Genomic DNA, 17,452 nt, shown 5'->3' on the forward strand with positions numbered 1-17,452 from the left:
AAAAAATATATCCAAACAGCCAAACTAGCCAAAAAGAAACCCCCTCAAAATACTAAGTGTAAATTAATAAAAGCGTATGTAACCAGGAATTTGAAACTAACATTTAGAGTGAAATGCAAAAGCTGTTTTGGACAAGTTCTGAGTTTCCTAGCTCCCTATACTTCCTGTGTAAGCTCCTCCTGGTAGGACTGCTGGTCCTACTTGGAAACATACTCAAACTTCTTGTACTTGGAAAGCTCACACAAACTATCACCTGAATGCTGTCTGGTAATGCTGCACACGTTGAAGTAAAGGTGAGGAGGGGGAAAAAGTAATCTGTAATATCTACAAGTCCTCTTCACTGCCACTGACAAGCAGCTTAGTACTGATATGCAGAAGGCTCTGTGCTCTCTTTTGATCCATTACAGTAACAGAAGCATCAAAAGAACTATACAGAGAATAAATACAACACACTTCTGCACCAAAAGACCTTCAAGTTATCTATCAGATGTTATTAAAAAAAACCCAAAACACTGCTTCGAAATGTGCAAACGATAGTGCTGAACAAGTGCCCAGCTCACCTGTACTGCACAGACAAATGCAAAGAGGTGGCTATGTTCACACAAGGTTAATACCACTCCTTCACTCTTAGACTTTCCACAGAACAGGAATGGATTGACATTGTTCTTAAGGTAAATTTTGTTACACGTGGTACTTATTAGAATTTATTCACAAGTTCCATGCGCCTTGATTAAAGAGCAATTAATGTAAATTTCTTTCCTGTAGCTTGCCTTTCTCTCACTGCTGTATTTGTTTGGTTTCTAAAACCCAGTGAGTCATAGGATAACTGTGGGAATTCAACAAAAACTGTTTAGAGCAGCAGCTGTGGAGCAAGATAAACAGCATGAGGACCAAGGACACCTCTAGAAGAACGAACATCCCACGGCTCTGACTGGAGAAGTGCCTGTGTGAACGGTTGAAGAGTGTTTGTAGAATGCTCTGCTGGCATGTAAAGGTGGATGGGGAAGTCGTAGGGGTGGATGGGAAAGCTAGAAAAAGAAAACCTGTGAAGTGATGTGAGAACTTGTAAGAAATGATTTGGATCATTCACATCTGAGTCCGTGCATCAGACGCTGCAGATAACAAATGGTGTCTTCTTCTTATAAAGAAAGAAATACACACCTACTAGAGGTTCTTTAATTACAAGAATCAAGCCTTCCATCTTTTTTTCCCTTTCAGGTCTCAATTTCTTGGCATCTTTACTCAAATACCAACTACTGAAGTTTCCTAATGAAACGTTCACTTACACACCTTCTAACAGCACATTACCCAGCACAGAACAGGCTACTTTTTCAAAACTGATCCAAAACTCCTATTTCAACTTGCAAATATCTCAAAAGCTCTCTCACCCTTTCTTCCTTGCTTACAATAACACTCCCAAGATTCATCACCAGAGATTCACTACTTTTCGTCTGTCATGTTTCTGCTTTTAAAAAATGCATTCATCTCCTAAGGTTTTTAAAAAACGCTTCATCGTTCTGGAGTGAAATAAGTTTTACCTCTCTAGACACATAAACCAGCCTAACTCTGCAGATTTTTAAAAAATTATTATTTATTATTATAGCAGTAGAAGTTTTAACTGACTTTTTGTCCCTTCTACTCCTCAGCCCCCAATTCCTGCTTTTAACTGCCAGGAAAAGAAAATCACCACTGCTATTAGAAGAAACGATGCATAACAACCCCCGAATCTTGCTCTTATAGAATTAGTACCGAATTACAATGCCTTAAAACTAAATGCTGTTTAAAATTATTACTAAGTGGTATTTTTTGTGACATTTCCAAAACAGTTCTCGTCTATAAACTGCAGATCCTTTCTACTTACTGCTCTCTGGAGAGGAAATTTGCAAAGGAGTGAAGAGGACTTAAAAAGAATACGAATGTAGAGCGTACAAATGACTGACAATGCATACATGGAAGGCTAGATGTAGAAATGGGCTTAAATCATCCACCTTGGAGCAAAAAAGCAACAACAGCTAGAAAATATACAAGAATTAACTCTAAATCCTTGATATTAACTGTCCAGTAAAAAATGCAGCTACGACTGATATAAGAATTATGTGACAGCAAATAATAAGCTACATTTACTAACTGCAAGTCACTGTAAGTCCCAATGTGCTTTCTAACTAAACCAGCTATTTTAAAGCACTACTGACAGGATTTTTGCTGATTTCTTTCGCTGATTTCCAGGTTCAATGGAATTTACTTGTGTTATTAGTAACAGCATGCAAGAGTACTGCTTCTGTCTAGCTACATTTATTTAAAAATAGTAATAATGGAACACAAGATGCTGTGTAGAATATCCAGTGAACTAAAAATGCAATGAAGTCTTGCATATCTAATTATTTGTGTATCTCAAATGAGGGTAAAAGTTCCATTACTGTTCTGTAATTGACATACCCTGCTGCTCACTGGTGGTTTGGGTTTTTTTCAGTAATAAATTTACATTTCCTTTCTGGCATAAGTGAAAAAATAAACATTTTATTGCCATTTCAAGAACAAAATCAAGTCAAACTCACTTTACCCAGATGAGAGAGTTGTAAAACTCTGGGTCAACAGATTCTAAATCCTTGAGTCCTACTGGCTTGTTTAAGATACGTTTATAGAACGGCAGAGAGAAACCAGTGTCAATGAATTTTCCATGGAACAAAGCCTGAAGAACATGAAAACAGACAAAATAATGCAAAGGATGACTGAATACTCAATATGACAACATTCTGTACTGTGAACCAACAAAATATGAGAGCTCAATATTAGAGCAACCCAGAATATTACAGCTGCTAATATATTTGATTCATTTATACTCATAGTAGTTATACCCAAACACCTCATAAAAATTTTAGCTCAAAGATGCATTTTTAATTATTCATTTGATGACAAAATATTTAAAGGAAAAATTGCAGAAATAACTTTTGTTTTTGAACATACCATGGCAATGAACCTTCCAATAAAACGGAAGTACTTCAGATGGTCTGGATTAATGTAGGAGGCTGGGTTTATCTGTAAGCAGTAGTTATCTTTTCCAGCATATTCAAACAGGCAATACATTGGGTTCAAAACTTCATGTGATAACAGAAAGAACCATTCCCTGAAATCACAAACAAAAAGTACATTTCAAAAGATTAAAAATGAGCTGAACGAACTGATAAGCTGAAAGTTGACCTAGAAACTTGCCAATACAAGTAGTCAAGCTGACTTCTTTCCCAGAAAGTATGGCTACACTGAACTGAAACTAACAAAAATGATGGTTTAGTAAGCAAAGTTACAATGTTATCCTACCATCAGTGGTGTGAAAAATGACTCCTCATTTTAAACAGGCAATTAAAATGCTATCATGGGCTTAAACTGTAAACTTTTAGGCAATGCTAATTAATTTATGCTCTTCTCATTACATTCACGTAAGAGGTTTGACTTGAAAGTAGATTTCCACCCATTTTCAGTAAACCTCCACTGTGGTTATCAACAATCGTGACAAAGCCAATAAACTGTGCATCTGTTGAGACAGATTAAAGCAATTCCTAAAGTGAAGTGAAAAGAGTCTTAAACAGTTTTAAGGCATGCAGTGATATTCTAAGGAAAGATTAGGAATGAGTTTTGCTAATATTCTGAAAGCACTGCAGTCCAAGGATGTACTTCAGAGAAGCCTTCAGAAAAGCTTGCAGGAAAAACCATTATTTGCCATTTTAGTTCAGCTTACCTTGCAACACCTCCATAATCTAAGCCTTCTTCACCAGGGAAAATAACCCACAAACGTCTCCGCAGATCCTGAGGGCTGAAGCTCATTATCTTAGTAAAAGAAAAACAATCCATTTACGTGAAGAAAACACCTATAAGCATTGGCTGGCATATTACTATTTACTACACCAAGCAGCATTCAACGAATCATGAATTCATGAAATAGCAGAATCACAGAATTGCTCAGGTTGGAAAAGACCTTAAAGATCATCGAGTTCAACCACAACCCAACCATCCTACCCAACTCTAACAGCCCTCTGCTAAATCATGGCCCTGAGCACCACATCCAAACAGTTTTAAACGCATCCAGGGATGGTGACTCAACCACCTCCCTGGGGAGCCCATTTCACTGCTTAACAGCCCTTCCTGTAACAAAGTTTGTCCTGATAGCTAACGTTCATTGAGGGGTTAGTAGCAAACATACTTCCACAAATTAACAAGAAAGAAAAATAATAATTTGCAAATCAAAGACGCATGCTTAGGCCAACAGCCTGCACATAAGTACCTGACAAAAAAAAAACAGCCAAAAAATAACACGGGGCCAAAGCACATACATTCAGGATCTTTAAAATACAATACTGAATGGTACCTGAGGGGCACCCAAGTTACAAGCAGTGAAGAGAAAACACACACAAAAAAAACCCCACCTAGAATAAAAATTGATTGCAATGACAGGCATAGAATTTGGATAAAAAATTATTTTAAAATCTCTACTAGCCTGTAGTTATCATCACAGCAAATTCTGTATTTTCAACACAAATAACTACTACTGACAAATGATTAACTACAGTTCGGTCTTTGTGGTTACATCATCTAAACTACTGATCAAGCAGCATGTTTTCGTAAACATTCCAAGGTTTGTTGACATGCACATGGTCGTACTACCCCTCTCTTGCTTCTTTATAGTAGTAACATAATTTTATTACTTCTACAATTACTATAAAATGACAAAGTGCAATTTTAGAAATTAGTTTGGAGTCAATTTTCAGTTCCAGGGCTTGTTTTGTCTGCTACTAGCCCCCTTTATTATTTGACCAAGCAGATTCTCATGTTGTTTCTGCATGCTCAAATTTGTTTCTATCAGACTGAAAAACAGCTGCTCTCAGCTTCTATTTAACAAGCAACAGAAGCGATTATTGCCACAATTAACATTAAAAAAGTAAAAGGAGAACTCCAAAGCACATTAAAAAAAAAATATTGTACAGAAACAAATTTTAAGCGTGGTTTAAGTCTCTAAGCATTGTGAAATTTTGCTACTAGTAATTTAAATACAATTAATCATTTTGGTTTTCTTTCAACCACTTCATTACTCTTCTGAAGATCTGAAGATCCCTAACACTGAGACAAGTTCAGCTTAATGCATTTTGGTACAAAAGTGTGCTTATGGAACACAGGATAAGTGTGCCAACACAGCAGAGCACGCTAACTTCCAGAGGAGGGGGAGCTGCACTCTTCCCAAAACAAGATTTTAAAGAACTTAGTGGAAAAATAAATAATTTATATACATATATAAACAGATAGATAAGATATAGATATATTTATATTTGTTTCATGGACACAGTGACACTTGGAGACACAATTTCACATTTTTGCATGATCTTTAGATATACAAGCAAGGCTGCATGCTGTTAGTTTTTGTTAGTCTCTATTCAAATAACATTATTAAGATGTCATGGCATTAAGAATGACACACAGATAACAGATTACTTCAATTCAACTTCTCATGCCCACTACTAATATGTTTTAGTACAATACCTGTTGAAATGAGTCTTCAAATAATGTTTTTCTGCTCACTGTGATCTTTATGTGTTGTGGCATTGCCAGTTGCTGAAATGACATTTTGCAGAGGTGAGATACACAATCACTTCATGTTTCTAATACTGTTTTAACTGTAGTTTACTACAGACACTGTTTTAAGAGGTAAAGGTAAATGTCACTAATCCATATAAGCAGCCAGCAATCAAGACACTTTTACTTCAATTTATTCCAAGAACAATTGCTTCCACAGCTGAGATCTACAGCAAGGTACACAGGTCTTCTGATCCTGCTTTGAGCAGCTTCAAAGTGTACTCTGCCAGAACGTAGGAAAACATTAAGATCAAATACGTACTCTAAATCAGCAGGCCTTCCAGCACAACATTTCATACAAAAAAAACATTCTGTGGTTGTTCTGTGCAAGGTGAAAAATTAGGCTCCACTCTGCTTTTTCAAACTATAATTCATGGACTTTTGAAAACTGAACCAGTTAAAACAAAGACTTTTTCCAAGGCACCAAGATACATAATCCTATGGTGTTTACAGAATTTAAAGGACCAAGACTAACAGTGCAATTTGCTCCTACATGAGGCCATTCCAATCTGTAACATAGGATATTCTTCCAAGCTTAGACATACATGTTCTGTGCCAGACATCTTGCTCTTTCTTTCAGAAGCATTCATGCAGAAACTACATCGTGTATTAACCATATTTCAGAATACTGTGCTTTCACACATCCCCTTAACAGCGTAAGGAAAACTGCACTCTTAAATTCAGCAGCTTGCAAAATAAACTGTAAATATATGTAGGTTTTCTATACCAAGTTTTAAAGCTGCCTTCCCACTTCCATCAGTTTACACAGGCCTGGTGTTTTTTCTCCCCTTTTAAAATTCACTTAAAGTAGGTTAATTAATTTAATTTGATTAATCTTATTTGTAGAGCATTGAATAAGTGGTTCATTCACAGCAAGTCAGCAGAACACAAAAAAGCAAACAAATGTTCCCAATAAAGAAATCCATACCTGACACCAGAATCGGAAATAATGGACCTTTGCCTTGAAATCCCGAACATAGGCTATGTGGGGCCCGTTGTCTCTGGAACCAATGCAAGAAGAAAGAATTTCAAGAGTGTTTCCATAATTTAAGACAAAGTCTGCTGATTTATTATCTATGTAGCTACACGGTTCAGTTGGCTTTCTTTTCACTTGAGAATGTTGTTTTTTTGTATTTTTAAACTAAAACAACCTCTCCTTTGTAAACAGTAAAGTGTAAATGCAGTATTTTTTCAACAGTATCTACCTATTAATTGTATTTAGAAATGTAATAAGAAGAATGGAATGTCATTGACCATTTGGTTAATTTAAGTTTGTACTTAAGTTCTGGTTTTAATTCCACTTAATCTCCTAAAATGCAAAGAAAGAAAAAGTGTATTTACAAAAAGAAAGACTAGTAAATGGAAGAAAGGGATTTGGTCATTAGAAATACCAATAAACCTCATGTCATATCTACTAGTTAGCAAGGGGAATTCTGAAGTGTTCAAAACACTCCTCTTCAGGAGGAGTTATCAGTGGACTAAAAAAAAAAAAAAGGAAAAGAAAAAGGTTACATGAAAAGCTTCCTGTACACAAAACAAAGAGGAAATAAATTTTCAAAACTGATGGCTGTTGAACTTCACATTCAAAAGCTAGTAGTCAACACTTACAGAGCAGACTTGCCCGTGCGGGGATCTATGTATGTAGTGGTTCTTCTATTGTGATCCACAAAATACGGAATGCCATCCACAGTAAATCGCATTTCCCAACCCTCAGGTAAGGGTTTCTCATTTAATTGACTGTGAGTACAAGAAAACACATGGGAACTTCATGCAGCTTAACACAATTAAGGCAACCGACCAGTGACTGGATACAGTAATAATTTTAGTGCGTCTAGAAGTGCAGGCTGAGAAACTTTCCATTTATTCTGTCCTGTTCTCTCCAATTTTCAAGTCAGCTCTCAGACCACAGTGATTGTTTAAACAAATTTTTAGCTCTTTCGGTTGCATTATCTAGAATAACAGCAAATAGAAACTGTCATTTTTACTCCTGAAACTGACACTGCCTTACTAAATAGCTTTAGCTACCTCATGTATAATTGCAGTAGCCAAAAGCTGAGTGTTTCAGAATGACAAAAATAAAAGAACATAAAGGAAATACAAACAGTGCTCTTGTGTAATTTTTTGACAACTTCCATCTCAAGTTTGATATCAATGTAAGTGTATCTTGAAATACTTGGAAATCTTCAGCAGTATCCACCAATGTGTTCCCAGAGACCTTCCCCCATGGAAAGACACTGCAGGATCATGTTTCAAGCTATAAATTTAGGTGGTTATTAGAAATAATAGTGTTTTCCATTCAGTTAGCTGCTGCAGATGTGCCTGGCACAGAAAGGCCGTCGTCTCTGGCTACAGCTATTAGCACCTCCACTTCTCTTCCTCTTGTGTAAGGGAGAGGTGAAGTTGTTTCACCTGGTGGAAATTTTCATCTCACTCAGAAAATCTGGGATGAAACATCCTTCACTCTTCACTTCCTACCTCCGAGAGACAAAGAAACAGGACCCCAAACTAAATAGTAATAACACTAATCAATTACTTGTGGTGGTGTCTCAAGTTTTCTTTGTTTCTCTTTTGTAGTATTTTTTTTTTTTATTTAAAAAAATGATAAGGAGGAAGTGCTGCAGTTCCTGGAGTTTGTGTTTTCATCTCTATCTCTTTGCTATTGTCTGTTTGATAAACAATATTTTGACTCAGAATCTTCTACATCACAGGATGCATGAAATCCTTCTCTCTCTCCCGCAGGAATACAAATATACATACAATATATAAAAATAGTAGGAACTGTTCTGGGGAATTAACTCATTGCTGCTGACCAAGATTTTCCTGCTAACTCTATTATTACTCTGTGATATTTTTGACTATCTCCATTTCAGTGGTATCCTTTAAAAATCACCGTCTGAGAACTGTGTATAGGACATGGGGAAATGGTTTTAAATTAGGACAGGGGAGGTTTAGGCTGGATATTAGGAGGAAGTTTTTCCCCCAGAGGGTGGTGAGGCACTGGAACAGGTTGCCCAAGGAGTCTGTGGATGCCCCATCCCTGCAGGCATTCAAGGCCAGGCTGGATGTGGCTCTGGGCAGCCTGGGCTGCTGGTTGGCGACCTGCACACAGCAGGGGGTTGGAACTGGATGATCTTTAAGATCCCTTTCAACTCAGGCCATTCTATGATTCTGTGACAGCCTATGTTTGAGCCACAAGCAGCATCACCTAGCCCTCATCATCGTTACTTTGTTACATTTTCACTTCAGATTTACAAGAAGCTGCAATTGATTTCTTACCCCTGACTCCTAGGATCTTCCCATTGCGTGATACGTGTGTTGTGATTGACAAAATACACTCTGCCATTGCTGTCAGTTCTCTTTTCTAAAAATATACAAAAGGAAAATAAATTTCAAGACCTAGGTTACCATACTGTTGAAACATTAAATGAAACAAATAAATCCAACTACCAGAGCCTGCCACAGCCCCACCTGTGTCCAAGTTTCTCCATACCTCCTTTGACACAACAGCTTTTCACTTTCATTGACATTATGCCTTACTAGGCTATTCACAAACAGGAGTTTATCTAAATAATTCCAACTGCTAATAATCATATGAAATTGCATCATCACCCATCCCCAGTGAAAGGCTGCACTTAAGGTGTTCATGCAGAATTTCTTAGCATCTCAATTTTTACCATGAAAAGATCAGCTGTCTGCAACTGTGCAGCTAATAGCAGTGAGTCTGGACATCATAATAACAACAGAAACATTTGTGGGAAGGAAACAGTTGACCACAAGAGATTCACCTTCATTACACACACTGGCCTTCTTCTTGCACTTCTTAAAAAGCTTTTTCAGGTATTTTTCCAAGTTAGAAATGTATAAGAATTAAAACATAGATAAGATGATTTTCTCTATTAAGATCCTTTACCATGCTTTTTTTTTAGCTCTAAGAAAAAAACAATTGGAAGCAAGCAAAAAGAGAAGCTGTTTTCTCCACAAGAAATCCCAGCTGCTTTGATTTTTGCTACATTATTCACAAACCATACAGACAACGAAGACAAAAGAGGCTGCAAAGGTACATAAAAGAATCAAGAGAGTACAAAGGTTTGTGAACAGCAGTATCATCTTTCATACTCATCTAACAGACAGGAAATGAAAGTGAACGTGGTTTCCAAGGTTTTTGCTCAGGTAAATATATGTCCATGACTCTAAACTGTTTACAATAAATGCAAGGATTTGGTCTTCTGGATCATCTGGCATTTCTTTACACCATTTTCATTTAGGGAGTTATGAGGCATGCAGAATGTAGAAGACAAATGACAAAAAAAGGCCAAAGTTTGACTACAATAGGTAAAAAGCTCCAATTTACAAGGGAAGTCTGGAAGCAGACACTCGTCTACAGGAGCTGCACTGGCAGCAGCATTCATCTCAAAATGGAAATGCAGTTTCACGGCTTCCCAAGCAACATCAGTCTGAAAAACACGCTTTGAAATATTGCGTATGTAGTGCAACAAAGCGCAACAATGTTATGGCGTGATGTTGCATCTACATGAGAACAGAAATCTAAGTAATGTTTGAAAAACAAAACAACAAAATCCCAACTCTAACTCTGACAGGCAGTCACTTGCTTTAAAATTAAACAACCCTGATAACACTGCCTGTGTATCATGAAACTTGAGTTCCCACATCTGCTTCACAGTCATAGCAGGAATTAAATTTTACATTTTTATACACATGCACAAAAAATTGCATTCACTGTAAACTGTTAAACCTGTGAAGTACAAAACCAAACACATTTATCCCAGGGAGAGGGACAAGTCCAGGAGTGATTATTAGTTGTCATTACAAAAGCTTTTCAGAGCAATAAATACTCAGGGTGGCGGGAGAGGGGGTAAACCCTGCCTAATGAAAGTGGTGAAAAATAGGATGACAGTGTGAAAGAAGCTATTGTGACACAATAATTTCTGAGAGAAAACAGAATACTCTGTAGTTTCTAAAGCACTTCAGAACTGTACATCCTTGTCAGGACTTGACATTTTAACAGAACGCTTGATTGGATTTAATTTTGAAAGGAAAAATAATCTAGATTTTCATTTAAACAAAAGTAGCCTAGAAAAGCTGATAAAATAACTTGGCAGAAATCTTTAATGCTTTAATGTCTAATTACACTGCCTTACAAAACGCTATTTCAAATCAGCCTTACCCCATCCAGGTGGCAGTGGGCCAAGGGGATCGAATTCTTTGTTCTGAGTGGAAGAAAAGTCCTGGTTCTGCAAGTCACACAAACAAATGGTGCATTAATAATGGCCAGCTACCATCCATTTGCTTTCCAGATGTTCTAACGCAGCCATCATAAATTATTGAAGTATATATGCATTTTTGTTGATTTTACACATAACTAAAGATGCCAACATTTTTTTTTTCCTCAAAAAAAAAAAAAAAAAAAGTGGAAACTGCAAGCAAAGACAGCATGCAGTTCATTACAAATTGGTCTTTTCTTTGGCCTCACTTATTCCCTGGTACTAAGCTCTTCTGTTAGCTAATTTTACAGCCCTTGGCATGCTTCATGAACTGCAGAGCCAAGAAAATAATTATCCTTTGTGAAGTGCCCCTGCCTAAGCAGAAGGAAATTAGTACAGTGTTACCCCAAATAATCAGAAAGCAAGCCACTTCATTCCTGCGTACAGTACTCTTTTCCCCACCACTCAGAACCTGCTCTGTTCTTGACAGGCTAGTAGCATTTCAGTTTCTGTAGCCTACTTCAGAGGCACTGCACCTACTGTTATAGGCATTACTCCTGCTATTCAGAGGCAAGCAATACACTTGCAATTCTGGAAGGTTTATCTTCAATTCCTCTGCCTTGATTACATTCATTTCATTTCACCCAGAGTAGAAACATGTCCCGTGAGCCTGCCTTCCTTCCCAGTCTTTGGCTAAGCCATTGCAAGACACAATATAAATAAAACAGCACTAATTTTATCAACATTAGACATTAATTTTAAAAAGAACATCAGATATATTCAGCTGTAATATATATTATATATATGCAAAAACCATCACGCTGTCTACAGCCATTGCAAGGACATGGGCCAAGGTTACCAATTACTACTTCATCCCATGCCACAAACTCAAAGCTACGATACATCTCAAGAATAAACTGTAATGAAGGCTGGAATCATTGCCAGAAGAAGTCACCCACAAACAGACTCAAAACAATCGTATCAACCCAGCTTCAATCTGCAGAAGAGAGAATAATGGGTTCAGAACTCGGAAAAGATGCTTCTCTTAGCTTTTACAGTCGGCACTGCGTTTCTTACCCCATAGATAAACCTCTGATTGAACTGCTGCATCGCTCCTTGAAGCTGACTGCGCTGAAGCTGCCACTGCTCGTAATTTCGGACAGACTCTAACGTTGGCCTCTGCCACGTTGTTGTTCTCGTGAAGTGGTCAACGTAGTAAATTCTCCCCATGTTGTCAACTCGTCGCTCCCAGCTTTTAAAAAATTAAAAATAAAATTAGATCTGCGAGTTCTCAAGAGCAGCCAGTTGTAATGGTTCAGCAGCACGTACAGGCAAACAGCCATTACATTTGGAAGCAGACCTGAGGCACAGGCTCATTAATAGATGTGGTTTTCATCTTTTACTCTCCACTAATGCTATGTAAAGAGCTAAAATAACATGTAATCCCCTCTATGTTCTTCCCAACTCAGATTCATTCTAATTCCTGCACTTCCAGTTTAAGCACTGAAAGGTTGAAACCTACCTTTCAAGTGCTACACCAAACACTGTCAATAATGTACTGTTACTACTGCATTTACCCCAGCCAATCTATAAGACAATAATCTGCAGGCTTCTCATAAAGACAAGAAAAACTCAGATAGCCGAGTGGTACAATACAAGATTTCTTCATGCTCTTTTCAATAAGTTCAATCTGTTTGGACAGAAATTCTTGTTTGCTGGGGAGAGGGGATTTCCCCTCCCCCCCACCCTCCCTCAATATTTCAGTCCCCAAACATCAACACTATTTACAAAACTTCACATTTGAAAGGCTTGGGTTGGAAGGGACCTTAAAGACCATCTGGTTCCAATCCAATCCCCAAATTTGAATAAAACCACTATGGTTTTGAGTAAGTTTTAATAATACAGTAACAAATCCTCTCAAAATTAAAAAAATGAAAATAATAATAATCGAATACAACAATTAGGTTCCCTTTACTCTCTGCCAGCTTGATTTGTTCTTTAAAATCTAATTCTCTTCACTGTCCCATGTGCTTTTACTTTGTAATTCTCTAACACATGGATCAGTTAAGCCTGAATGAATTGCAATAGAACAATTGTGTTTTTCTTTCAGTATGGACAAAAAAAAATGAATAACAAATGAAAGAATATCACCTGCACAAAGTGTAACATCACTGGCTGTTCTAACAGCTGGAAACACCTAAAAACTAAAGATTCTTTGCAAGAGCATAGTAATTTAACAGCTGGGAATCCTAAGACAAGATCAAAGGACTGTAAGCAATAACCTCAGGATAAATAGGTAACCAAGGGCATTCATGCTCAGGCTAACAGTTGTCTAAATCACAAAATACCCTCCTGTGGTTTTGATTATCTTTCACAGTCAAGAGTGCCCACTGTTTTCACCCATTTATCAGCATACATCCACTTGCTTATTCTTTTGACGAGAAATCTCCATTTCATTATCTTTGACATTCAACTCCTTTCCACACTGTAGAGCTCTTCAGAAACAAACTGGATAAATTGTTTGCACTTGTTCATGTTGCAATGTACAAATGCGCTTTCCAGCTGCAGTAAACTGACAGTCAGTTTTAGATACACCCAGTCCAGGCACATCCAAGGCAATCAGATGCCTTTACATGGCTTACCTTGGAGGAAGAGGCTCTGGCCGATCCCACGTTGTTCTTTTTTCAACATGATCTACATAATATACTCGACCATGCTGGTCCACTCTTTGCTCCCAGCTGAAAATAAAATGACACTTAATCACTTCTATCTTAAGGTGGAATTACTCCAGCTGCTCATCAGCATGAAGGATACAGTAAAAGATGAGAAACATTTCATTTTGTAAAGTGCTTCTCTTACTAAAACACTTGTAGCATTTAGAATAACAATTTTTAAATTTTCTGTACAACCACCTTCAGGTTGTGATAAACTAAAGCCAAAATTCATGCATGTGCATGCTGCCTTAGCAAGCAATGTTTTGTATTCAATATCAAACAGATCAGCAATGCATTGAGCAGAATCATCAGTGGAGCATAATCCCCTATTAGATTAATACTCATTTAATTTGAATCTCCAAATTATGCAAACGTTGCACACAGCACATATCAGCAGTTCAGCATAAGGGCACTGAAGTTGCATTTTCTGAATACGCAGCGTTTGGGATGTGGACTTACTCCAGTATTTGTACCAAATGTATCATGGAGGGAAATGCACAGTAATTTACCATTTCTAATGAAATAAAAATGGTAAAGCAACAGTTGATGTTTTCAAAATTGCTTTCACAGTTATCCTGTAAGCATGGTAATAATCCAAACCTCATCCACCTATTGCTTTAACTGCAGGCAAATTAAAGCAGGTAATAATTCGCCTATTACACCACTCACATTAGGAAGCTTTTGCTTTCCCTCATTCAGAGTACAGAAACAGTTCTATTCTTTAAAGACAAAGTTCAGAATCTAAACAATATCTTTGAGGCAAGGGACCAATCATCTGACAAACTCCACACGGGTATGAAATACCTCACTGTGCCCACATTGCTCTCAAGAGGTGCAATGTATGAACTATGAAGTTTAAAGCCACATAGCAGATTATGTCCTGCAACAGTAACTTTCCTTCTACTTATTTATATGTTTCTTACCATTTGACTTCTTTCTAATTTGAAGACAGCAAGTTGTCTCACTATTTAAAACCTCTGTTTCACTGAATTAGCAGTTCACAACAAACATCAAAACTACTTAAAATTTGATTCCTTTCTTGATTAAACCACACACACACACACACACACACACACACATCCCTGAAAGTCTACTAGGTCAAACAGTTTAGAAAACCTTCACTTTAAAAGCTTTTGGGAATTGTTGTTATGCAGCAAAAAGATAGATGTTACGTGTAATTTGGTATGCTTAAAAGAAGAAAACAGAAATGTCAGCTGAAAAATTCATTAAGCTCATACCCAGGTGGAAGAGGACCTTGACTGACTGTAGTTAGTGCCTGAGTTGGAGGATTTACTGGCTGGACTTGTCTTGATACTGGAGGAGTGGTGAGCGCAGCAGTTGCAGAAGCTGTTGTTGCTGCTGTTGCCCCCTCAGGGCTCGGTTCTGAAGATGTATTTGCAGCTGTGCCTGCCAGTGAACCTGCACTGGCCCCATCATTCTCTGTGGACGTGGATGGAGAACCATTCACACTTCCTATGACGCCAGACATGTCAGAAGAAAAAAAAAAAAACTTTACTTGGTATTTCTCTCCTTATTGATAACCTATTTCAGTATCTGTAAGTCTCAAAAGTAAACGTGCAGAAGGTGGTAGTTTGAAGTAGGGCACACATACAGCCACATTTCCTACTTCACACAAAAAAATTTAAAAAAGGCAACTTAGCTGCACTCTGTAAAAATGCTTTAGTCCAAGAACTCCTATCAGCCGCACAGCTTTGATATTACAAAGAAAAGCCATTCACCAAAGCAACTTGTCTGCATTCTCTAAACATGAGATGATTCTAAAGAAAAAACCACGTGCTCACATTGATGGATTTCCCAATTATTACTTGCAACAATTCAAGAGGCAGCATGCACATTTTCAAGAAGAGATTTGACACAATGTGGGCAAATTAAGGCTGTGGAAGGGAGAATACATGCATTCTTTAAATGCTATGAGATGTTTTTCCCCATGCAGGCCATTTGGTAGGCAGTATTAAGAACTACACACAACTCTTATTACTAAACTACATTGCCTTTATCTTTTCTGCATTACTGCAGCCTACTTTTCCATCCATCCTCAGCATTTATCAATTGTGACAACGAGATCACCAAAACACACAGTAGTGTATGCACATGGAGGAGTTAACCTGAAAACACCCAGCATTGTCTTAAAGTTTTGGAGTTTCTAAATTATAAGACAGACTAAAAAACAAATCTATTTTCATGCAATCAATGTTTGAAGTGCTGCTGTTTCAAATAATTTAACCTGGACTGTAGAAACAAATTACTAATCTTCCAAGCCCCAGCATTATCTACTTGAGACAGTTCTGTAAGTCCTTCAGCAGGTTTGTTCACAGGTCTCATTAAAATTAACCGAATGCAACAGTAGCACTCACTCATCTTCTTTTGGCACCAGCTCCAACATATTTAGCAGTATCACTACAATCATCACTTATCAGTCATGGAAACAAGAAATTACTCATAAGAGGAACAGTGATATTGAATGCAAACTGTTCAAACAGAAGTTATATACCCAAGAATTTACTATGAAAAAAATTGTAGTTAAAAACATGCATCAGGAAACATTATGTTCATTTTCAGACTGTACAGAGAATCCACAGCTTTGAGTGGATTTCTGGCCCTAGAATACGCACCAGCTGCTGATGGGGGTCTGCGGGGTGTGGGTGGAGGTGGTCTGGAAGGCCTGGGAGGTCGAGAAGGTTTGCAGCTTCCATTGGTGAGTAGTGGAGAATCACTGCCATTAACAGTCTTGTTTTCATTTGAAGCAGCATCTTCAGAGCTTTCAAGGCCATTTGAGTTAGTCCTTTGTAGGAAAAGACAGAAAGGAGAACTATACTAAGTCTATGGATGAGAACAAGCTTTATAAAAGAAATGAGAATGTAATAATTATGGCTAGATAAGATTTTTACATTCATGATAATTATAAAAAAAAAACTATGGGTTTGTATAAACACTCTGAGAATTTACCCGAGGCACACGAGATGAAAACGGAGTGAAGCAGATGTACTAACAGCCGCTGTGGACATCTCCTTTTTCATTACCCAACTCAATACAGCTGCCTTCAGGCCCTCTGCACTTTGCTGCTCAACCTTTTCCTCCCATGAATGCCACTAGTCTCTAATGAGATGGGAAGTTGATTAAGACTGTAGAACAGCCTGTATGCATTGGCTCCACATGGTAAGCATACGTTCAGAACAAACAGGCGGCTTGAAAATTTTAGACAAATTAACTACGCACGCAGATTCTCCCCCTAAGCTCAGTTCTGGATATTGCTAAGAGAACTTAGGACTAAGCATTAAGATTTTGAAGAGGAGCTATGAAATAATAAGCAGCATCTCAACTTTTCAAGCACTTAACTTGAAATAGCTGCCTTCATTCACTCTGTGCCAGTCAGTACCTAGCAGCGTATTAGTCTGATACATTTGTACCCCACTGAGCGGAGATAAATGCACCTACACCTTTATGTCTAAAGCATTTAGTTACCTAGTGGATTGGCAGGTCAAATACAGAGGCCATAAGCAATAAAAACACAGGTTTCATTTCAGACCAATGCCTTTAAAATTACATCCTTATAAAAACACAGTAGGTAGTAGGTAGGCCTAGTTAAACCACAACGCATAAGAGATCAAGTAGAATCACCCACGTCTGACCTCAATATCCATGTCAAATGTACCTTTGCCCCAGACTAGGTGTGCTACATGTGACAATTTACACCGTGCTACAACCCTGAAGTAAATGACCATGATGTGCAAATCACTGGGGATGTGAAGTCTGCAAGAACTATAGCCTCACTTTCCCTTGGCCCTAGTAAGTACTGCTTCTGTTTGAATTTTACTGTCAGAAGTAAAACCTATTATCTTTTGTGGACTTAGATCAGGCATTTTAAGACAATGGTGC

The 17,452-nt window shown here is 37.7% G+C and overlaps 1 protein-coding gene across 1 annotated transcript in view; it reads right to left on the minus strand.

The window, feature by feature from the left end:
- Positions 1-17,452, minus strand: part of ITCH (itchy E3 ubiquitin protein ligase) — a gene marked incomplete at its 3' end in the record, with an annotated part of 29,202 nt that overhangs the window by 6,586 nt on the left and 5,164 nt on the right. Inside the window, exons 5-16 of the mRNA XM_079543550.1 lie at positions 16,189-16,358; positions 14,794-15,028; positions 13,484-13,579; positions 11,919-12,093; positions 10,805-10,871; positions 8,896-8,980; positions 7,228-7,356; positions 6,548-6,620; positions 5,527-5,598; positions 3,734-3,822; positions 2,965-3,124; positions 2,556-2,689 (exon numbers count right to left, since the gene is read on the minus strand). Coding sequence (XP_079399676.1) covers positions 2,556-2,689; positions 2,965-3,124; positions 3,734-3,822; positions 5,527-5,598; positions 6,548-6,620; positions 7,228-7,356; positions 8,896-8,980; positions 10,805-10,871; positions 11,919-12,093; positions 13,484-13,579; positions 14,794-15,028; positions 16,189-16,358 — 1,485 coding nt within the window. The remainder of the gene's footprint in view (positions 1-2,555; positions 2,690-2,964; positions 3,125-3,733; positions 3,823-5,526; positions 5,599-6,547; positions 6,621-7,227; positions 7,357-8,895; positions 8,981-10,804; positions 10,872-11,918; positions 12,094-13,483; positions 13,580-14,793; positions 15,029-16,188; positions 16,359-17,452) is intronic.

Source organism: Tetrao urogallus (assembly GCF_951394365.1).
Source record: "Tetrao urogallus genome assembly, chromosome: 16".
In the NCBI taxonomy this organism is placed as follows: domain Eukaryota; kingdom Metazoa; phylum Chordata; class Aves; order Galliformes; family Phasianidae; genus Tetrao; species Tetrao urogallus.